This window comes from Schistocerca piceifrons, chromosome X, assembly GCF_021461385.2.
Source record: "Schistocerca piceifrons isolate TAMUIC-IGC-003096 chromosome X, iqSchPice1.1, whole genome shotgun sequence".
Lineage (NCBI taxonomy): Eukaryota > Metazoa > Arthropoda > Insecta > Orthoptera > Acrididae > Schistocerca > Schistocerca piceifrons.
The window spans coordinates 505601293-505626186 of NC_060149.1; the positions used below are offsets into that span (position 1 = coordinate 505601293).

The 24894-nt window shown below is 35.8% G+C and overlaps 1 protein-coding gene across 2 annotated transcripts in view; it reads left to right on the top strand.

Moving 5' to 3' along the window:
* The window catches only part of LOC124721218, a 134590-nt gene extending 122927 nt beyond the window's left edge, over positions 1 to 11663 (top strand). Inside the window, exon 11 of one of the 2 annotated variants that reach the window (XM_047246070.1) lies at positions 11549 to 11663. In XM_047246070.1, the coding sequence (XP_047102026.1) occupies positions 11549 to 11565 (17 nt within the window). In that variant the 3' untranslated portion in view covers positions 11566 to 11663. Of the gene's footprint in view, positions 1 to 1676; positions 5960 to 11548 lie in introns of those variants that run through there. The other variant, XM_047246069.1, reaches the window with a different exon arrangement.
* Positions 11664 to 24894: the final 13231 nt, after the last annotated feature.

The following is a 24894-nucleotide window of genomic DNA, read 5'->3' on the forward strand; positions in this document are numbered from 1 at the left end:
TCAACAGCATATAAACTTTTGTTTTGTAGAATTTTTATAATTTCAGCAAAAGATGTTGGTGCTACTTCGAGTTGCATAAAATATTGCGGAATGATGTTTTGAATACGTTCTCTTGCTTCGTCAACAGAAATATGTAATCCTATTTTTGCTGACACATTCAGTGTTAAAAATCCTCACAACTTGTGAGTTACCAGTCATAAAATCACCATTTAGTTTAATTGTTATCTTAACTTATACAGTGCCTGGTTGTCCTGTCTCCCATTTGACTGTATCCCATATAGTTTTAATGTTATACTATATGTTGAATCTTGGCTTATTATCCCCTCTATATAATTTCCCTTTTTCTCTCACATGAAATTTTAATCCCTGTAATTATCCAGGGCTTACTTTTTTTAATGTACTTTCTGGATAACTTTTCAGGAAAGCTGTTTTGAAATTTTGACTTAAATTTGCTATGGAATATATTGAATTTCACAGTAGGATCCCTTTCTATAAAATCCTCATCCCAGACCACCTCTTTTTTGACTTATTCTTAAAACATTGTACTCTGTTCTCATTAAGAAGCTTCACTGCTTTGTATGAAAATGTCTCGGAGCTGTAATGTGCTGCATTGTTTATTTCCATTAATTGTGCATCATGATCAGATAGGCCACTATAATTTGGTATACATTAATTGTTTCGGAACTGTCTATAAAATTTTTATCTGTCAGGGTCCTGCTATCTTGCTGCATGCGAAATGGAAAATTTACCACTGAAATCAGATTGAAACAGCCAAATAACGGTTCGAGTTCATTTTTCCCATGAGAATCTTTTAAAAATCGACTATTAAATCTTCGCAAACCACTGTTTATTCTTGTGACAGGTAAATCAATAATGCATCACCCGAATTTCTCATCAATATCTGAAAGTGTACTGAAGGGGATCTACAGACTGGTACAATTACAAGAAAAATATTGTGAAGTAACAACTCAAAAGCATATGTTTCTAGGTTCTGATATGCACAATAACTGTTTGTTTCAATATTTTTGACTTTGTGTCTAACTTTTATATATGTTGCAACTCCTCCACATTCCATTTTCACTCTGTATGAAAATGATGCTGGTCTCTAGTCCCTTATTTTTCACTTCTCTATCCCTGTGGTTACATGGTGTTCAGAGAGGCATGGTATGTCGATCACTTGAGTATAGTATGAAAATCTGTGCAGTTGAAATAAGAACATCATTACCTCCTTGTTATACACCACACTACATATTTTTGCTATACCGTGTAAGTCTTAAGTTAATTTTTCACTTGATTAACATAAAATTCATAGTTTAACTAGGACTGGTTCAGGAATTCTATCAAATAATAAATGATTACTTAATGAGGCCGACATCCCTCATAATTTAGAACTGTTCAAGAAAAAATATTTTGACAGATTTAAAATTAATTCCTAATATTTTAGAAACTCTGGCTTATTTATGTAACATCTGTGTTGTAATTTTGTCACCAACAAATTCACAGAACTTTTATTAACATTCTTACTTTTGACTATTGCAGATTGAAATGAGAAGATATATGAAGTAAAAAAAATCTCTTCTCAGTTAATGAGGTTCCCTGTGTTCTTCAGTATAATTAATTACAGCTTTTTGATGTTGAAAATTTTAATATTTAATGACAGTTGTTTCTCTCAATAGGTGATCAGTGTCCAATGCACTTCGACGATGGTAGCAACCCCTGGTTGAAGAGAGACAACTACATTCAAATTTTTAGGTTTGGCAACCATGCATATTCACTACAGAATGAGATTATTTGCATATTAATGGGTCTTTTATGTTCATTAATCAGGCTCAGGATGATTCTTTGACTGCCGTAAATGTTGAGTGTTCTTGTTGGACCTGTTTGCAGGAAGGATGTGGTAGATTTTGTGCTCATGGGCATGTTGTTCTTTTTTAGCCGATAATGTGACATATTTTGTATTTGATTAAATGTGTCCTGTGAAAATATCAGTTTTTACATATTTATGACAGATGAAATGTTTTTATATTGAGACATGTTACGCTTAGAAGTGGTTTTTACTTAATTAATCTATACAGTAACATAAAAGCCGTGGACAACTTTGTAACAGTTAAAGCCTGTTGTATATTAAGTGATCTTGTTTGCAATTTGGTCCCAAAACAGAAACTGTGTATCTAGTTGCTGTTAAAGGTGAAATGCCATGCAGAGGGGGAGTCATTGTCTGCAGAGGGGGAGTCATTATCACTTATATCATCTTTTGTAATTGCATTTTGATGAAAAGATACACTTATCATCACTGCTGTTTTAATAGTAAGTGGTTAGATTTATGTTTGCAAGAGAAGTCATGTACTGATTCTCTCAGTAATGTGAGTTTCGTATTTGCATGTAATATTTCCACATAATGTGGACACAAGCAATTCAAAGTATGAAAAAATTATTTTGCCAAGTGATAGTATACAGATGACAATTTTTTTCTGTACTTTAAATATTCACAGATTCTTATGCACCATAATATTAATGCAGTAATGGTCTTAAAATGTACAGCATACAACAAGGCAGAGAAGGTCTGTGAGACTTTCCTTATAAAAAAATCTGTAAATACATGAAATGAGGCCAAAGTCTCCCTAAATCGTGTGTCATCAGTTCTCTTGTACTGTGTTATCGTGGATATGTTTGTTTCTGCAACATTTTGTCTCACACGTAGCATATTTGCCAGCTGTTTCTGTAAAAAAAATTTCAGTAGAAACATTGATGTATCATCTCAAGTATGACTTTTCACATTCTTTCCAAATTTCTGTGCAAAGAGTAAAGTATTCCTTTAAAAAAAGGCAGGAGAAAAAGAATGAAAGTTACTTCAACATGTATGTAAATAAAAAGGGCTGTCCTTGTTACCTGTGTACTTCCAGATTTTCCAAGATGTGTTGGTACACAAATGTAACAACAACAGAAAATTTTTGATTATTCATTAAAGGCCACGGAAATGAACTGATTGTGACTGTTATAGGTATTCTTGAGGAAGCAAATTTAGCATATGTAAATCAAATTTAAGTTGTGTAATTCCTCATATGGATAAAAGTACAACAACCTATACTAGATTTGTTTTCCCCCCACCCCTTCCTCCAATTCTGTCCTACGTCAGATCAGCTTTATACTGGATCATGTTGATGCAGTGTCCACAGTGTGTAATTGCTAAGAAGCAACCATCAAGATCATTTTTGTATGATAAAAACATGCTTATCATGCATCTCATGCCATAGTTGATTTAATGCCATGCCCCTGCTCCACTCATCCCTTCTTTTCAACCAATTCTAATGTTTGCATGCATTTTCAGTAATATGTGGACTTAATTTTAAATCATAGAATTGAAACTAAACTTTAATAAGATTTCAGTGCTGCTCACTGACAATTGTAACTACATGTCTTTATCATTCTGAAGTAATTTACCCAAAGCATAAAATTTTCCTTAAGTTAATTAAAGGTTTTTAACCACACTAATCCAAATGCCACAGTTTTAAACATTCAGATTAAAAATTAGTACCTTGTCCCCCAGGGAAAATTACCTGAACTGGAGATAATTACTTCCTCCTTCACACAATACTTCCAGTACAAGGAGAGTGACCTTTGCAGCTACTTTTCATCCTTTAAATAGTTTGAATATGAATACTTATCTTAAGCAGTATAAATCTAGAACTAATGTAAAAGAGTCCCATGTGTAAACTGACATGAACTTAATTATCTATATGACAATGAATCTCATTATTCAAATCTTCCTTAGGAGTTGAGGGTTAAGGAGACATGCCTAGAAGTCATTGGTTTTGAATAGGGTTATCAATCCACTGGTGCATTTTAATCACCAGTGTTTCGGAGAAATTAACCTGAATTTTCACATCAGGTTCACGATACTGATTAAATTTAATTAACGCGTTGACTGTTAGGAGGATGATGGCCGCCACAGCAGTCTTGTGCCTAATGTCCTGTCATTGCAGTGCATTGCATTGTGCATGCAGCAGTCAACAAGTTTAACAATGTGGAGACATGCTGTAAAGTCATTGTTTTTAAATAAGGTTATCACCCAAATGGTTTATTTTAATTACCAGTGTTTCAGAGTAATGAACTGGAATGTCCACAGTAGGTATTAATTAAACATATTTAAATAATCCTGCCTTTTGTAGTCCACAATTATACACACATCAGTTAATGTTGATACAATTATAATATGAATATGGTATTTACCCAGTACTGTGGGGGGCACAACCTTCTTAAACATTCAGCCAGTAAAATTGAATCATGTGTGTTATACTGCTACCACAGTTTGAATACAAGAAATGCTGTAGGCAGTACAGTGTTGTTATAAGTAAAATTCTGCTTTTAAAACGGAAAAATAGCAGTGGAAATGCTATTTAAGAAAATTAATACAAGGTTTAAAGTTTGTGAGAATTGTGTACCTGTTGCTGTCTACACAAGTTCCTTAGTTTTTCTCAAGGTTAGCCAAGTAAACCTAGATCACACATATTTATAGTGTGTAATGTGTCTGAATTTTGACAGTAGCCTCAATTCATGAAATTTGTACTTAATTATTTGCTGGCGGTTGCTGGTAAGACCTATTTAAATGTGCATTGGAATATTGTGCCTGATATTTTTTTTTAACTTTTTGACAGTGAAATCAATTAAATATGTGTTTCTTGTATCATAAGCAATAGTTAAGTCATATTGTTACCATTTAATACTATCGTGGGATGTGTTATGCATCATTAGGAACATAATTTATAATGAATTTGTGATTGGCAGTATTGAGTTTTAAGATTTCAAAAAATATGAGGATGATGAAAATAAAAAAGCATTAACTATGTGTTCCATCAATCTCAGAAATGTTTGTGATAAATACAGAGCTGCATAGATATTTCCAGGTCCCATTAAATGTATTTGCAATATCATGAAATGCTGTGGAACATGTCAGTTGATTTACGAAAAGACACATTTTTCAGTGACTGTTTGGTTGCATGATGACCATTTATGAGTACATGAGTAAATTATATTTATATCTACATTAAATATAATTTAGTGAGGGTATAAACCAGTAATAGCTGATTTTTAAGTTCCATTAATTACTTTAACCATTTACCATGTTATGTATATTTCTTAATGCTATCTTTATCTGTATATAAAATATTATATTTTTCTTTGATGTTTGAACTCACTCCCCCCCCCAAGGAAAGTTTGTATTCATTTAGTGGGAACATTTTTGTATCTTGCCTTTTTTAATCTATTGTACTTCTCCAACCCACTAAAAGCTTCCATAGGATTGCAGGGTAATTCAGAAAAAGTGTAAAATAATAATCTTCCTCTCGCCCTTGTGCCACAGTTCTAATCTTTATTATTTTGTGACTGTGCAATGTCACCTAAATTATTAAAATAGTTTCGTACGCAGTATGTGCCAATTGGTTCTCCATGGCACTATGGCAGCTCTATCAAGCAGATATGAGAAGTGAGATCTGATTGTGAATTTGAATACACAGTTTTAACTGAAAACAGAGGAGTGTGTTTTAATTATTAACAAATATTTGGTGCAAATAATCATAAACACCAAGTGATGGCAGGAGAAAATGCTTAAAAGATGTGGAAATGAATGAGCTTTTGGAGCCAGTAGTGCCATCTTGTTTCAGAAGGATTGAAGGGAAAAGAAGAGGGATGAAGGAGGAGGACTGTTGAGATTTAGTAAATGGGAAGAGTTATGGAAAAGTCACCCTGAACCCCAGTTGAGAGGAGCTTACTTGGACAGGATGAGAAAAAAAGACTGGTAGTTAGTGCGTGCACCAAATGAAATTTAAAAACCTAGGGACTTAAAGATGAAAGATAGAATAATAAACAAGATAGATATTACTGAAAAAAAAAGATCATGAGAGTCAATAAAAGCAGAAAGGTAAGTGAGAGTCAATAAAAGCAGAAAGGTAAGTGCATTATACATGTAGGTAGTTGAGAAGGGTGGGGATAAATAGGCAACTCATAAAATAAAGAATATATAAAAATAAACGGGAGTGAAGAAAAGGAATAGTTACTCAAAACAAATACTATTACCACAGAAATTCACATCAATTTTGAGGCAGATGGGTGGTGAAATCCGAGCACATGTTGTAAAGCCAGTCCCACCTGTGGAATTTTGAGCAGCTAGTGTCAGGAGGGAGAATCCAGATGGTACATGTAGTGAAACGGGCTCTGCGGTCACAAATGTCACGTGTGTGCTCTGCAACAGAATATTGTGTGTTGCCAGTATATGCCAACTGTCTGTGCCCATTCATTGTAACTGATAACTTGAACTGGGCTCTTATCAACTCTTTCATGGTGTTTTTTTTTTCAGTAATTACTATATTACTTGTTACCCTGTCTTCCACTTTTAAGTTCTCATTTTTTCAAATCTCATCTGGTGCAGCCATCAACAAACTGTCTTTCCCTCTCATCCCATCCAGTAAGTCTCCCCTGATTTATGAATTGTCCATATCTCCTCTCATTTCCTAAATCTCACTAGTCCTTTTCTTTATCTTTCTTCTTCCTCCTTCAACTCTTCTGCCAGAAGATGGAGCCACTGCTGTTTCGACATCTTTGTGTGTGTTCTCCTGCCACCACAGGTGACTAAGATTTTTATGCACCCGTATTATAAAAATAAGATACTATTTGAGATAAATATATTGCAGTTTTGTGATACACAGTGTACTTTGTTTTGGATGTTATTTACAACTAAATGTGGCAATATTACTCGCTATATTTAATAAAACATAAAATAGTCTGTCTATCATTTTATTAAGATAAAAACAGTACAAACATGTTTTTAGCAGCAGTAGAAAATGATACATTTGTAATGTAATTATTGAGATTATAAAGGTTCAAAGTAAAATACTGGATCAATCCGTCCATTCTCAGTATTTGAATATGCATAGTTTATGACAAGTAATTCCTGTAACAGTTTGGATCGATCTGTCCATTCTCAGTATTTGAATATGCATTGTTGGATGTCAAGCAATTCCTGTACCAGTTTGTGTGTTTGAATGTGTCTGTGATGGCTGGGTCTTAATTTAATGATCTGTGAGACGGTAACAGTGTGTAATTGCAAAACTCATATGATTATTACTGATGTCACATATGCTAGATTTATCCAGTGGGATTTGACAAATTGATTCTCTTTTATGTCTGTTAGTATTTTGACATAGCAGAAATTCTGCTAGAACTTTTTCATGTAAAGAAAAGTGTGCCTTACTTTCATATTTATACATAGTCTAAGCAGACAGGAATAAGTGATCCAAAAGTTTTAAAATGTATAGCAAATGATTTTGTTGCAGCTATCAGTAAACTACATGAAATTCTGTTGTATAATGCACACAGAATATTAATAACTCACTTTTATATAAGTGTTCATTTTAAATGGTTGTATATGAAATTTTATGTAGCAAACTGAAAAATGTAATGATTTTTAACAAATTGTATGTTAATAAAATTTTCTATTCTTTGTAATACTACTGTTTTCTTGTGTATTTGAATTGCATTTTACAGGCAAAGTGCTCAGAAATATCACTACATTCTACTTAGTCACATTTCCAATAAAGTAATGTTCTTCACCTCTAACAGTAAACTGAAAATAGCAAACACAAATTTAAAGGTTTCAAAGTACGAGTTAATTAAGACATACATTTATTGGCAACTAAATACATTGTGCTGCCAGTTATGTTCATAGGGTAGAATTTGTTTCATTGTGTCTTCATTACACCAGTAATTCCACATTCACAAAAATATGTTTTTGATTGTGTTTTATCTTTTACTGCGTTTTAAAGCTTAGCTAAATCGTCTTGTATTTATTGCAACCTTTTTATGTCTTTTAACAATAAAAGTAGAAGGGAGATGAAAATTCGTTTTGTTGTTTTCATTAAGAAAGGGGTAAAGGCAACAACACACTGCATAGATGATGTGTTGAGCACTCGATAGTAACATAAACAAGATTGAAAACGTTGTTGCTCAGGAAGAGGAGTGGGGACAACAATGGCATATGGAAAAATAGCCATGGCTAATGGTGTCAGTTTTCTTTTTAAAGTCACTTCATTTAGTTGCACTGTACTAGGCAGGTTTTCTACAAATGGCCTACTCGCAGTTTCATAAAGACAAAAACATATTAAGTCCTGCTGATCTATCTATAGGTACTACAACAATGATAAGTGTAACACATGGTGAAGAAATATCCAGGGCGGATATGTCAAAGCTTTTAGCTGTCCATATTGATGGGAATTTAAATTGAAAAAAGAAAAAAAAAAAACACCATGTTTTGGAACTCCTAAAACCACTTAGTTCAGCCACATTTGCCCTCTAAATCATTGCACATCTTGAGAAGGGATGAATCAATAATTTGACATATTTTACTTATTTTCATTCTATAATGTCAGGTGGAATAATGTTCTGGGGTAACTCACTCAACTTTAAGAAAGGAAGTGTGCAGTTCTCAAAAAAGTGCTGTAATAATATTTTGTGTTGCTCACCTGTGGTCATCTTGTAGACATTTGTTCAAGGAGTTAGGTTGTTTGACTACTGCCTGACAGTATATTTATGTATTAATTCCCTCATGAATTTTCTTATAACTAATTCACTGCAGTTCAAAAGGAACAGTAATGTATATAAATACAATACCAGAAGAAAAAAATGACATCCATTTTTCTACATTAATCCTTTATATGGCATGGTACAATAATGTACCACCTTTCTTTAAAAAAATTCTATTTCCTGAACGTTTGTGGTACAACAGTGTACCGCTTACTCAGCACCTTCTAAACACAATATAGTATCAATTCGACAACATTAAGTGCTCTTGGAAACGATATTATAGGTAGCACAATGACTGATGTCTTTGATCGGTACACATGTGTACCACTGGCCGTTACTTCCACTGCTGCTTTGCAACTTTTGTGAAAATTCTGGCAAAAACAAGAAGAGTGATTGCAGTTCAGCATCTGTAAGTACAATATAATAATGTGACAGTAAAATAAGTTGGCTTATGACCGTAATTTTCGACTATTTGATAATTTTTCAAGAAAAATAAGTTCGTATCACAACGAGGTACATGAAAGTGGGGGCTTTTTACTTGCATTTTTTACCATTTCTGCTTTTAGTTTGAATGAAATTTCACATATTGCTGAGAGTTATAGAGTTTTGGCTTTGTACTTTGATAATCAATTGTTAGGAATATGTTTCCTGAAGGATAATACTGAAACAGTTTCAATAACACTACGAAAATTTCGCACCATACTAGAACAGCGAAGGAAGCTTCAGGACGTGAGACGGATGGGCGAAGCTGAAAACTATAAAATGTTAAAAAAGAAGTATAGAAAAACAATAAGAGAAGCGAAAGCAAGAGCAATTGACACCACTATAGTGAACTCAAAAAACAAGGCAAAGGCAGCTTGGAATGCAATCAATGCTGAAAGAAAGGAAAAAGACGGGTCAAACAAAGAAGACGGTATTAGGTCAATGAAAGTAGACAACACAGTGGTCACAGATGGTATGGAAATAGCAAACATACTGAATAATAACTATATCAGTGTAGTAGAAAACCTAAAATTGGAAAGAAATAGTCAAAAACAGAAGGGTATTAAGGTACCAAAAAGATCATGCAGTACTATGTTCTTAAGACCAGTCACGGAAGATGAATTGCGGAAAACTATACAGAAACTGAAGTCCAAGAAATCAGCTGGTGATGATGAAATATCAAATCATGTAATAAAGCTGGTATGTGAGGAGATAATAACACCACTGCTGAACATAGCAAACTGTTCTTTCAGAGATGCAATTTTTCCAGAAAAACTGAAGATAACGAAGGTAGTGCCAGTGTACAAGAAAGGGCGTAAGGTTGATCCCAACAACTACAGACCAGTTTCACTGATATCAGGTTTCTCAAAAATCCTAGAAATGCTTATGTATACCAGATTAGTTAACTATTTGGACAAACATAACATTCTCATGACCTCACAACATGGTTTCAGAAAGGGTAAATCTACAGAATCAGCAATTGTCAGTCTAACAGAATACATTTTACAGTCCTTAGATGAGGAAAAGGTTGTCTCTGCAATGTTTCTGGATCTTTCAAAGGCATTTGACACCATTGACCATGAAATGCTGATACAAAAATTAAGCAACTATGGCATTCCGGGGCAACCAGGTGAATGGATAAAATCATACTTGTGCAACCGCAAGCAGTATGTATAATTAGGAAACTCGTACCAATCAGAAACCAAATCCATCAAATATGGAGTGCCGCAGGGTTCGGTAATGGGGCCATTGTTATTTAATGTATTTGTTAATGATATAGGTGTTGAGGAGGAAGAAAAGAAAATATTGTATGCTGATGACATGACAATACTAAATAGTGACCAAAATATGGAACAGCTTGAGAGAAGAGCATACATATCTGCAAATGTCACAGCTCAATGGCTGTTGGAAAATGAACTGGTTATAAATCTAAAAAAGACTATGTATGCAGTGTTTAAAAACAAGGAAAAGGCTGTAGACATGGATTTAGAGGTTGACGGAACAAGGCTGGAAGAAGTAGAATCTGCTAGATTCTTAGGTATTCTTGTGGATAATGAACTGAAATGGAAAAAACATATTAATAATGTCTGTAAGAAACTGAGCTCTGTCATATTCTTAATGATGCAGCTATCACAGTATTCAGACAAGAACCTTCTGTGTACAGTGTATCATGGACTTTTCGAACCATACTTACAGTATGGAGTGACGGTGTGGGGAAACTCAAACAAACAAGAGACAAAACGAGTGTTCACATTACAAAAAAAAGCAATTAGGACCATTTTAAGAAGAAAGACCTCTGAAACATGCAGAAACTGTTTCAAGAATTTAGGTATCTTAACTTTTTCATCATTATATATATACAAAACAATAATGTACATCACAAAAGGTAGTGAGGACTGGATTACAAATGCTAGTGTACACACCCACAATACAAGAAAGAAGAATGAAGTACGGAGCCTACCCCATCGACTGGCAATGCTAGAAAAAGGACCCCAGTACTCTGGTATCAGACTACTAACAAGTCTGCCCAAAACCCTGCAAGATAGTGTACTTCACAATGAATTTACAAAGAAACTTAAAGACTATCTCATTGAAAAAGAGTTTTACAGTGTTGCAGAATACTTACGCCATTAAATTTGTATATATTGTTACTCATTATCAGTGATGTAAAAATGTAAGCTAAAGGTGTAGAAAAATAATTGATAAAGAATTTTAATACTTTGGCATGTCCTATATTACACGTACATTTACTGTACACGATGTAATCTTACAGGATCAAATAAAATTCAATTCAAAAAATTCAAAATCTCAGAAGCATGTGTCCGCTACAATTTTTACTTTATTTTTGTTTCGTCTTGTCAATTATCTTTCAAACTATTTATTTCAGGTTATACAGTTTGATAAACAATTACGTCAAAGAGTTTGACACTTGATAATATTTGGTATTATCAACAATACAGTGTAATAACAAATGGCTTTACAATCTTTTCAGATAATGAAAGGACTTAAGGATAAAGAAGTGGAAGATCTCCTCAGTTCATTTACCGATGATCAAGTTTACGACTCAGAAGAGGGAGGCGATGATGAAGCCGAAGATTTACTGCCAGTGACAGTGCATGGATCACCATGCAAAACCCGCACGTTAGCATCTCCATCCACAACAGCTGGGCATTCACAGCAACACAGAACATCTGCATGTCTATCAAACTTCACAGAAATTGTAAATGAAAGTGATGACGATATCTCATCAGATGATTCAGTTACTGATCCCAATTATTTTTTCGAGATGAGTTAGGAGGTCAGGAAGAAATTCGAGGTTTTCAGAATAACAATTTTCCCAGCTCTGATTCAGACTCAGATTCTGATGAAAATACTGACAAACTGTTCTTTTGGTCCAAGCATATATCTTTGCCTACTAAATTTAGTAGCATACAATTTCACGAACCTTATGGTCCAAAAGTAAACACAGATAATAAAACACCGGGTGAAATATTTTTGTCTTTTTTTACATCTGATGTTTGGAAAGTTATCGTGGAACAATCCAATCTCTATGCCAGCCAAACAGTGAGTACAAATCTCAGTACTACAACAGAAGAGATGAAAGCTTTCTGTGGCATTCTTGTAATAATGGGCTTTCATCAGTTTCCAAGCATGAGGCTCTATTGGTCAAATGATCCAAATTTTCACGTGGAAAGAGTAGCCAGTGTGATATCAGTGAAACATTTTTTGAAACTTATTCGATGTAGTCATCTAAACGATAATTCGAAAGCTCCAGCTCGTAACACACCACAATTTGATAAATTGTTCAAAGTAAGGCCCCTAATAAGCTTTTTACAGAAATCATTCCAAGGTTCAGAACAAACATTTCTATAGACGAAAGCATGATCAGGTTCAAAGAAAGAAGTACCCTAAAGCAACACATGCCTATGAAACCTATAAAGAGGGGTTTCAAAGTGTGGGAAGCTGCATGCACAGCTTCAGGTTATATGATGGGATTTTCGGTATACACTGGTACAACGGACTCTGGGGAAATTACTATTGGCTTAGGTGAAAGAGTGGTTCTTGATCTAGCAGACCCATTTCAAAATTTGGGATATTGTATATATTTTGATAATTTTTTTACATTTCTTCCCCTTCTAAAATGTCTGTTGGCGAAGAACCTTTTCTCCTGTGGGACAATTAGGTCGAATAGCAAATATTTTCCAAAATAATTGCTGAAGGAAAACCATTTACTCAAACAATCCGAAAGTGATTTCACTCAGTCAGGTGACATTAGTATGCAAGTGGATGGACAGGGGGATAAGGCAGTATGTGTAGCAAGTTCAATGCACAATCCCTCTGACGAGACAACTGTGCAGCGTACCAATCATCACGGTGTGAAAGAGAGAGTTTCGTATCCCATTGCAATGGCATCCTATAATATGTATATGGGTGGTGTCGATAAATTCGACCAATATATGGCCGTATACAGTGTGAGCTGGAAGGTGGTGGATGAGAATATTTTATTACCTGTTTGATGCTACTATTGTTAACAGCTACATTATTTAATGAGAGAATTGTAGACTGCAGGATAAGAAAGTGTGGATGACTCAACTAGAATTTCTTTCACAGTTGGAAAATGAGCTACTTGCAGATTTTACGTCCTGAATGAAAAGTGGGTATTCACCACGAAATTCATCCGTCTCCCAAAGAAAACTTCCTAGTGGTAGGAAGACTGTTGTGAATGCTGTTCATTTTGCTAATATTGGCACCCATTTGTCTGAAGTTGGTAGCAGACAACGGTGTGCTTACTGTAGTACAAAGAAAATTCAAAAACGTAATACACTGTGGTGCAATACTTGCAAAGTAGTGCTTTGTAAAGGGTGTTTTGCACCTTTTCACAAATCAGTGCAAAAATAATTCAAGTTTATTGTTATAGTTTCTGCAAATTATTGTTTGAAACCTTTCTTGGAAATTTATAATGTAAGATAATGCACATATATGAATAAAACTATGTTTATTGAAACCTGTTTTGTATCTTACTCCTACAGGTAACTATATGTACCACTGCCCATTTACAGATTGTATTCATCAATATAGGGCACTGGTACACATATGTACCACCATATTAGTCAATCTAAAATGTTGAAAAAAAATTATAACAACTTTTTTTTTTTTGTTTGTGGAGACCATAAAGACCTGTTAGAAGTGTAAAGAGGGAGAAAAAATACATTTTCAGTTTTTGCCCTATAAAGGGTAAAGGTTGTCTTTGGCACAAAAAGGTGTGCACAATGCTACTATCAAAATTTCTATCACCTATCCAATTATATAAATGTCGGACAGATGGCAAAGTTAAATTTGAAAACAAGCTGAAGAAGTTTCTTCTTGAGAACTCCTCCTATTCCGTAGAAGAATTTCTAATTTTGTAATGTGTAAAAGCTGATAGGTAGAAATTATTAACTCACACCAGTGTCATATTTGTTATCTGCATAAATAAATTAGAATATCATATAACACTTAATACCAGTGGCAACTATTGTGTAAGAGCACAAGAACATGTGAACACCCTAACTTTTGACACCTTGTGGATTTATCATGTATTTTACTTCGAATGCTGTTCAGTGTAATGTAGATGCGGTAATCGGAAATGCACAGCACTAAATCTACCGCGCTGCGCTATATTGTTCCTCCAGACTCGGTGAAACTTGGCATCAGGGTCGTGAGCACACCTTCACTTGAGCATGCTTTAAGGAGCTTCTGCACATGCTCAACTGGCACGACGTGATTGCCTTACAGGCCAAATACATACGGATTTGATAAAGAATCTGCACAGTTCACGGCATGCACTGGTAGCCCTTACCACTTAACTATGAATTTACATCAGTGCCACCAGGTGGTAGCACAGTGCAACACACTTTTTACCCACATTCGCTTGGGATAAATCCCGCTAGGTTGTAGCCCACTTTACAGATATGCCAAGTCACTCACTGTATAGTAAAATTAGATCAGACATCAGTATATATTACAGTTATACCGATAGAGAAGCCTACTTCGTGGGGTTCTTAGTGAGATATATAGTACATTAAGTTTATGATTTTATCACACAGTAATCCACTTTACACGCTGAGAACCGTAAAGCACTCCATCGTCAATTGTGAGACTATAGCATTCATTCATGCTTGTGGCATCTGTTGATATTAGGGTGGATCAAGTTTATCTATACTTTAGGCCCACATTGTACATATATCTGAACATTCATGAAAAGCTGTCTCACTGGTTTGTCTGGCATTGAAGACAGCGTGCTTTCGGCCCATACAGCTCTCAGTACCTCATTTGTATCCTAGTCAAGTGATCTTTTTGGAGAATAGTTCTACTTGAATTTAATAATATCCGCAAACGGCAGTTTGTGTTTGGGGTTGGTTGCTTACTGTGCAGGAATCAGCTTTTCTGTGCGGTGTCAACATGAACTCTGTTCAACTTGTATTAAGCGTTAACAGAAAAGAAAATTACCAGGAAAAGTTAGCCACAAAGGAAGTAGGGCCTCCCAAACCAGATCCATTGTCTGAGAAAGTGACGAAATCAAATAAGCGTGACTACAAGTGAACATTTAACAAAGAAGTGTCTAATAAGCGTACATTGTTCTTGTGGGTGCAACGTAAGAAGGCCTGTTTTTCAGCCTGGAAGTTAATTTGTTAACTAATACATGAATTGGGGATCTTGTACATTTATCCAAAAAAATAAAAAATGCACGAAACTCCCACAAACACAAAAATGTGAAACGGAGGGTAGCGAAAACTTAAACATTATTTCGTTCTTGCCATGAACTACTTAATTATATACAAAACAAAAAAGTTCCACAAGAACAATTCTTCCTTTTTTCGAACAAATTATGCATTATTATTATTATTATTATTATTATTATTATTATTGATATAAATATGTTGATAAGCATAACTGTTATACAGCAGATGCTGTTAATTTTGCAGTCTCATATTTATCTGAATTTAAAAATTTGTGAACACTGAGAAAGTGTACCTACAAGCCGCCACTGCATAATACTGTATCCTTCTGTGAACATCTTTCGAAGACAAAGTAAAAATAGAGGTGTCAAACAAAGGAACAAATTAAGATAACTACTAATCATCTTATAACCTATTTCATAGCAAATCAGCATTTGTGACACACAGTTAAGGCCAAAGAATACGTCACCCCAAACTTCAGTGTGTGTCAATGCAAATAAATGTACATTTCTGAGAATTTTCAGAAGTAACCATCATCATGTGCATAAACTGATTCATAGTATTAAATCGGCATTTGTGATTTAGTTACTGTTGCAGATATTGTAATTAACATATTGTGTTACATTTAGTTTTCCCTTTCAAGAGAAGTACACAATATGTATATTTATCACAAATTAACTCTATTTTTGAGTTTGTTGCAACTATAATTAACATCAAATAGTTTTAGGTAACTAGTAATTTTTACTACAGGTTATTCTGTTGCCTTAATAGAAGTCTCATTTTGTGTATTTGCTTCAATTCTGAAAGGTTATTAGTAATTTCTTAACTCAGCAGATTGAAAAATAGTCAGCAAGTTTAGTTTAAAGTTGTGTGTTCATTGTCATTGGGAATGTTGTTCTTGAACATGGGCTGAGTTAGCTGATGTTCATAAGCAACTGAAAATCACCCTAATTGCTGTCAAATGGTTGGCAGATGCTGCAGATCAGTGTATTGGAAGAGCTCCCAAGACTCATGTATCCACAGTACCAAAGATACCTCGAGCACTATCCTCTCCTATGGATCCTCTCTCCTCTGCCAGAAGAACAGGATATGTCATTGTTCATCCTCTTGGCATGTCAATGGTAGATGTAGTCGTCCTTTACTGAGTAAACAGGGGCCAGGGAGGAATTGGAATGTTATACCAATCCCATAACCAATAAGTTGAAGGGGCTGTTTTTCACTGAAACTGAAACTGAGCCAGTGGGACTCACTTCACCTGTTTTGGAGGAACCTGCTTGGTCCCACATCAAGAGGAGGCCAATGCAAAAGGGTAGGGATCTCTCAATAATCGGCAGTTCAAATGTACAGCGAATTTTACCCCTTAGAGAAATGGCAGCAAGTATGCCTGGGGATCTCATTAAACGTGTAAAAGAGGCAACCCTGCAGCCAGGCGACTATAGCGAGTTTTGATGTTCTCGTAAAGATGTCATTTTAGATTATAACAACATTTAGTTTAGTACTGATTACATGAGTGTGGTTTCAGTTGTCTGAGGGTGCAGATGTGTGTGCAAGTTGCATTTGCATGGGTATGTGTGCTGACGAAGGCCTTAATGGTCGAAAGCTACAATTGTATAAATCTTTTGTGGCACCAATCGTGACTCAGCATCTGAGCTACATGGTGAGTAGCAACTTCCCTTCTCAATTGTTGTTACATGGTAAATAGGTGTATTAGTGTGCTTTTTAAGCATACCATTAAAGCTTTCATTTTTCTTTACGTAATATAGCACAAAACGCGAAATGATCGTACATTCAGTTTATAGTCGTATTTTCTGTTTACAGTCTTGCCCCAGCAAATCTATAGAATTTTGTTAAATTATTCTTTGCTCTCTCCAGCAATTTAACTGTTGTGTACCTCTTCATTATTTAATTTACATTTCCAGAAAGTAGCGTAAAGTTTAAGTTGTTGTTTCAGAAACTTTGCACTGTTGTTTAGGTTTACATACAGTTGTGTATAGGCCAAATTTGTGGAATCATATTTTCGTGTTTATCTGTAATTTAACTGACTTATTCTCAATAAACTATTACGTTTATCATGAGTGAAAAGTGCTTGACTTGCTGTAGAAGTGTTAGGTTGGGGCTTTGGTGTGACGGGTGCTGTAGTTTTTTCCATGTGGGTGACAGTAGTGGTGTGGGAGTAGATGAGTAAATGAGACTCATCAGTGGTTTTGTACGACATTTAGTAGAGATAGGAAGATACTAGAACAGGAGGGGGAGATTTCCGCCCTTCAGCCTGAGTTAGACAAGGCCAGGGGAGATCTTGACTGGTTAAGGAGGGAGAAGGGTAAAGAGTGGTGGGAAGTGGCAACAGGCAACAGGAGGAACAGGCCTAGAACTTTGTCTGACAGCTTTGTGGTGAATGTGGAAAATAGATTTGACCTGTTGCTTCAGTTAGAAGCTGGTGAGCCTCAAGCAATTGCAGTTGTAGATGGGGCACAACAAACTTTCAGCAGCAAATTGAAAAGCAAGAATGTAGGGAAATCAATAAAGAGAAAGAAAGTAGTGTTGTTAGGTAGTTCCCATGGAAGAGGTGTTGGCCAACCTTTGCAGGATGAACTAGGCTCAGAATACCAGGTCACCAATTTTTTTTTTAAACATAGTGCTGGTATGGAGCAGAGGCCAGAGGATTTAGGATCACTTCGCAAAGATTTCACTAAGGAATACACTGTGGTTATAGTGGGTGGGCCACGTAACAGTATTGACAGAGATCCTGGGTACAGTACAGTGTGTGACATGGCAAAGATTGCATCAGTATCGAAGCATACTAGTGTTGAGTTTATGTCTGTTCTTGGGCACCATGCCCGATCTCCTTTGAACTCTTCTGTCAGGAGAGTTAATTTGGAGTTGGAATGGCTGCTTATGTTGGGTGCAGGGTCAAGCATTGCTGTGGTTCCTGTTGAGTCTCTCAGTAGGTGGGATTATACTAGGCATGGCCTTCACCTCAACAGGAAAGGGAAGGGTAAACTGGCTAGGAAAATTGCAGGAAAGTTTTAAAGGGGGGAGACACTGTCATGAGTGACAAAATACCAGTGGTTATAGGGTTCAGAAAAGACCCTATTTTAGGGTAGGGAGAACAGAAAGAAACCAAGTTTTAAGAGAGGTTAGGATTTAGACAAACTTTTGGTTAGAGAAAGAAACCAAAAAACATAATTCTAGGTTATTACATCAGCATAAACAGCTGTTGGTTAAGAATTTTCAACAATTAGCAGAAATTTCAACTCTACTCAATTTTAACTCAGTCAATGTGGAATGTCAGCTATCTTTATTGCATCAAAATATTCTAGGACTGAGAAATAAAATTAATGAATTAATTATTTGCATAGATGAATTAGAGTCCTCAAACCCAGTTGACATAATCTGCCTCTCTAAACATCATGTGACCACTGGTATAGAACTTTTAAGTGTCACAGGATTTAGGTTAACGTCTCACTTTTGTAGAGCAGAAATGGAGGAAGGAGGAGTTGCCACATTCATCAGGAACTGTCATAAATTTAAGAACATAGACATTCATAAATTTGGCCTAGAACAGCATATGGAAGCATGTGCGACAGAAGTAGAATTTCATAAAAAATCCTTCATAATATTAAGTGTGTATTGAGCACCTGTAGTTAACTTTAATCTGTTCATGAACCACCTTGAGGTTGTACTGGCCCATTTAACAACCAAAAACAAAGAAATAGTGGCTGCTGGTGACTTCAATGTAGATTTCCTTAAGGACTCTCCCAATAAGAACTTATTTGAATTAGTAACACTATCATTCAACTTAATTCCCACTGTTAAGTTCCCAACTAAGGTAGCCAATTGCTCACAAACAGCCATTGATAATATCTTTATAGAAAAGTCCAATGAACAAAATTATATTACAAAACCAATAGTCAATGGCCTCTCAGACCACGACATGCAGTTCCTTCTGTTAAATTTTAATGCTGAACAGGATATAAAATCTGTTAAATCTGAACTCAAGAGGTTAATCAATAAGCCAAATATTGATTATTTTAGGACACTTCTCAGAGACATTCACTGGAGTGATGTTTACAATGTTCATGGCATGAATGGAAAATTTAAAACTTTTGCTAACTGAGTGCTTACCTTATTTGAACACTGTTTTCCCCCAAAACTAACCAAGGTTAGAGCAAAGTCTACAAAGAAGCCATGGATTACTCAAGGAATAGTGGTATCTTTTAAAAGAAAAAGAAAACTGTATCTGTCAATCCGTAACAGTTCTGCTGTTGATGCTACAGCACATTATAAGAAATACTGCAAAATATCAAAGACTGTAAAGAAAATATATTACAAGGAAGAGATAGTCATATCAGATAACAAAATAAAGACAATATGGGATATAGTGAAGGAAGAGACTGGTAGAACCAGACATGAAGAGGGGCAAATAGCATTAAGAGTAAATGATACATTGGTGACAGATGTGTATAGTGTTCCAGAACTTTTTAACAAACATTTTATAACTGTTACTGAAAAGATGGGGTTGTCAGGTTCTGTAGGTGCTACCATGGGATACCTCAGACGAGACATTTCAAGTAATTTCCATTATATGAATTTGACCCTCACTACCCCAACAGAAGTAATGTCTATCATAAAATCATATGTGTAACCAATTGTTTACCAGTGGAATATTTCCTGAATAGTTGAATATGCTGAAGCTAAGCCACTGTTTAAGAAGGAAGATAAAGAAATAGCATCGAATTTCTGTCGAATTTCACTTTTGCCAGCATTCTCAAAAATTTTAGAAAAGGTAATGTATAAGCAGCTTTATAACCATCTTATTACAAATAACAAACTGTCAAAATCACAGTTCGGATTTCTAAAGGATACTGATATTGAGAAGGCTAACTACACTTACAGTGAATATGTACTTAATTCATTAGACAAAAAATTACAGACAACTGGTATATTTGGTGATCTGTTGATCACAATATCCATTTAAGTAGATTAGAATATTATGGTGCAACAGGAAACGCTGCAAAATGGTTCAAATCTTATATCTCTGGCAGGCAACAAAGGGTGTTACTAGAAAAGAGATATGTATTAAGCTATCAGGCATCATCCAACTGGGAACTAATTACATGTGGGGTCACACAAGGTTCCATCTTAGGGCCTTTATATTTTCTTGTGTATATCAATGACCTTTCATCAGTAACATTACCAGATGCCAAGTTTGTTTTGTTTGCCGACGATACAAACATTGCAATAAATATCAAATCAAGTGTAGTCTTAGAAAGACCACCTGATAAAATATTTGTGGATATTAATCACTGGTTCCTAGCCAATTCTTTGTCACTAAACTTTGAAAAACACACTACATACAGTTCAGAACTTCTAAGGAGTGTCCCACAAGTATATGCCTAACATATAATGACAAGCAGATAGAAGAAGCGGACAGTGTTAAATTCTTGGGATTACAGCTTGATAATAAATTCAACTGGGAGGAGCACACCACAGAACTGTTGAAGTGTCTAAACAAATCTCTATTTGCAATGCAAATTCTGTCAGACATAGGGGATACAAAAATGAAAAAGCTGCCGTACTATGCTTACTTTCACTCCATAATGTCATATGGGATTATTTTTTGGGATAATTCATCAAGCCAAGCGAAAGTTTTATGGGCACAAAAATGTGCAGTAAGAGTTATATGTGGTGTGAACTCAAGAACATTCTGCAGAGGCCTGTTTAGGGAACTAGGGATACTAACTACTGCTTCCCAATATATTTATTTATTCCTTAATGAAATTTGTCATTAAAAATATATCACTTTTTCAAACCAACAGCTCAGTTCATGGAATCAATACTAGAAGTAAGAACAATCTTCACAAGGATGTAAAGTCACTTACTCTTGTACAAAAAGGTGTGCATTATTCAGGAACACACATTCTCAATAACTTGCCAGCAGCCATAAAAAGCTTAACAACTAAGTGTTGTAGTAGTTCTGTTATATGTTTGCTACCTTACAAATAAAAAAACTTTTTTTTTTAATTTTAAATTCAGTGCATCAATGTGATCTTAGTAAATGAGTGTTGTAAAATGATCCTTTCATACAGTGTTTAAAAAATGACGATCATTTCACTTGAGACCTGTGGAAGGTATATTAGCTTATTTGTTTTAGTTGTAAATATTTTTCATGTATTATTGTTTTTCTGGCACATTCTACATCCTGGAGGACCTCCTCACTACGGATCAATTGGAATGAAAATAAATACAATCTAATCTAATCTAATCTGTTCCGACAGTCATTGAGGGAACTGTGCAACCAACTGCAAATTGTGGCACACACTGGAACAAATGATGCCTTTTGTCTAGGCTCTGAGATCATACTTGGGTCATTCCAGCTACTGGCAGAGAAGGCCGAGAAGACAAGCCTTGTGCACAGAGTTTCAATGAATCTCACAATTGGGAACATTTTCTCCAGAACTGGCTCCCTGGTTCTGAGTCAAGTGGAAGGGCTGAACCAGAGACTTTGAGGGTTCTGCGGCAAGCATTGCTGCAACTCCCTGGACATGTGCCGTAGGGTTGAGAACTGGTCGGTCCCCCTAAATGGGTCAGATGTGCACTACACATCAGAGGCTTCTACCAGGTAGGTGACTGGGTATGCAGTGCATACAAGTTTTTTAGATTATCTCCATCCACTCCAGATAACAATAACTGTAGGAGACCCAGAAGTATAAGTGTACGGTTCAAAAGAATGCCTCCTACTGGCAATAGTATTAAAATGGAAGTAATTAACTGCCAAAGCATTCACAACAAAGTACCAGAGTTTGAAGTGCTCCTGAAAAGCAGTGAATCTCACATAGTACTAGGGACAGAAAGCTGGTTGAAATCGCAAATTGATAGCAGTGAGATTTTGGGGGAAAATTTAAGTGTTTATCAAAAGGATCAGCTAATAGGAAATGGTGGTTGGTGTATTTGTCTGAGGAGACAAGAAACTAAAATCCACTGAGATAGAAATTGAAGTTGCATGTGAGATTGTTTAGGCAAGACTCACTATCAATGGTGGGCATAAAATGGTAATTGGATCCTTCTATCACCCACCAGACTTACCTCCAAATGTCACTGAAAACTGAAGAGAAAACCTCAGTTCACTTGTACATAAGTTCCCCATCATACTGTAATAATCAGTCGAGACTTTCAATCATCCAACAATCAATTGAAAATTTACAGTTTTGTTAGTAGTGAGTGTGACAAGACATCTTGTTAAACATGACTAAATGCCTTCTCTGAAAACTACCAAGAACAGATAGTTTGGAACACCGCTCATGATGGAAATATATTAGATATAATGGCAATAAATAGACTTGACCTCTTTGAGGATGTCCACACCAAAAATGGTATAAGTGATCATGATACAGTTCTGGCTAAAATGATTACCAAAGTACAACTAACACAAGCATAAAGATATATATATGTTCAGCAACTGGACAAAAAACAGTACTGTTATACCTCAGTGAGGAACTTGAAATTTTCAGCACAGGGTAGGAGCATGTAGACGAACTATGACTCAAGATTAAAAGAATAGTTGACCATGCACTGGATAGATAAGTACCCAATAGAACAGTTCATAATGGGTGGGACAGTCCATGGTATACAGTCACTGCAAAGAAACAGAAACTAATGCAAATAGGTGTAAAACAAAGCATAGGGCCACAGATAGAGAGATGCTGAATGAAATATGTTTGGTTGTCAAGAAAACAATGCATATGAAGCCTTCAGTGACTGTCATAGCAGAATATTGTCAAATGATCTTTCACAAAAGCCAAAGAAATTCTGGTCATATATAAAGGCTGTTACTGGCATCAAAGTTAGTGTCCAGTCTCTCGTGAATGAGACAGGAACTGAAATTGAGTGTAGCAAAGCAAAAGCTGTAATGCTTAACTCCCTTTTCAAAATGTGCCTTTACCAATGAAAACTCAGGAGAACTGTCCCAATTTAATCCTTGGACCACTGAAAAGATGAGTGAAAATAACTGTTTGCAGTGTTGTTGAGAAACAGCTGAAATCGTTAAAACTGAATAAAACTGCAGAGCCCTGATTCAATACTGAATTTGGGGTTGAGTTAGCCACTCTCCTAACTTTAATCTGTCATAGATACCTCAAACAAAAAACTATGCTCAGTAATTGGAAGAAACCACAGGTCACACCCATTTAAAAGAAAGGTTGTAGAAGTGACCCACAAAACTGCCATCCAATATCCATGACATCAATTTGTTGTATAATCTTAGAACATACTATGAGCTCAAACAGAATGAGGTATCATGAACAGAATGGCCTTCATGCTAACCAGCATGGATTCTGGAAAACATTGATCATATGAAACCCAAATTGCACTTTTCTCACACGATGTACTCAAAGCTTTAGATCAAGGCAGTCTTGTAGATACAGTACTTCTTTATTTCCGGAAAGTGTTTGACTCAGCGCCACATCTAATCTTATTACCAGAAGTAGGATCATGTGGGATATCAAGCAAAATCTATAACTGGATTGAGAAGTTTTTGGTAGCGAGGACACAGCATCCATCTTGGATGGAGAGCCATTGTCAGATGTTGAAGTGACTTTGGGTTTGCCTCATATTAATGACCTTGCAGACAATATAACAGTAACCTCAGACTTTTTGCAGATTATGTAATTACCTCTAGAGAAGTACTGGAGCTGCATAAATATTCAGTCAGATCTGATAAAATTTGAAAGTGATGCAAAGATTGGCAACTTGTTTTAAATGAACAGAAACGTAAAACTGTGAATTTCACAAAACAAAAAAATGTGGTACTCTATGACTACACACTGAGGTGACAAAAGTTGTGGGCTAGCGATATGCACATACACAGATGGTGATATATTGTGTACAATGGTATAAAAGGGCAGTACATTGATCAAGTTGTCATTTGTACTCAGGTGATTCATGTGAAAAGGTTTCCCAGGTGATTACAACCACACAACCGGAATTAACGCCACACAACGGGAATTAACAGACTTAGAATGTGGAGTGGTCGTTGGGGCTAGATGCATGGGACATTCCAGTTTGGAAATTGTTAGGGAATTCAGTATTCTGAGATTCCCAGTGTCTAGACTGTGCCGAGAAATTTCAGGCATTACCTCTCACCACAGACAATGCAGTGGCCTACAGTCTTCTCACAACCACCATGAACAGTGGTGTTTATGTAGAGTTGTGAGTGATAACAGACAACCATCACTGCATAAAATAACAGCAGAAATAAATGTACAACTTATGACAAACATATCCATTAGGACAGTGCATCAAAATTTGACATTAATGGTCTATGGCAGAAGACGATTGATGCAAGTGCCTTTGTTAACAGCATGACATCACCTGCAGCACCTCTCCTAGGCCCATGACCATGTTAGTTGGACCCTAAATGAATGTAAGATGAAGGCCTGGTCAGATTAGTCCCAATTTCTGTTGGTGAGAGCTGACGGTAGAGTTCAAGTGTGGCGCAGACCCCACAAAGTCATGGACCCACCCAAGTTGTCAACAAGGTGGTCGTCGTGGTGCCATAATGGTGTGTTTACATCGAATAGACTGTGTCCTCTGGTCCAACAGAACTGATCATTTACTGGAA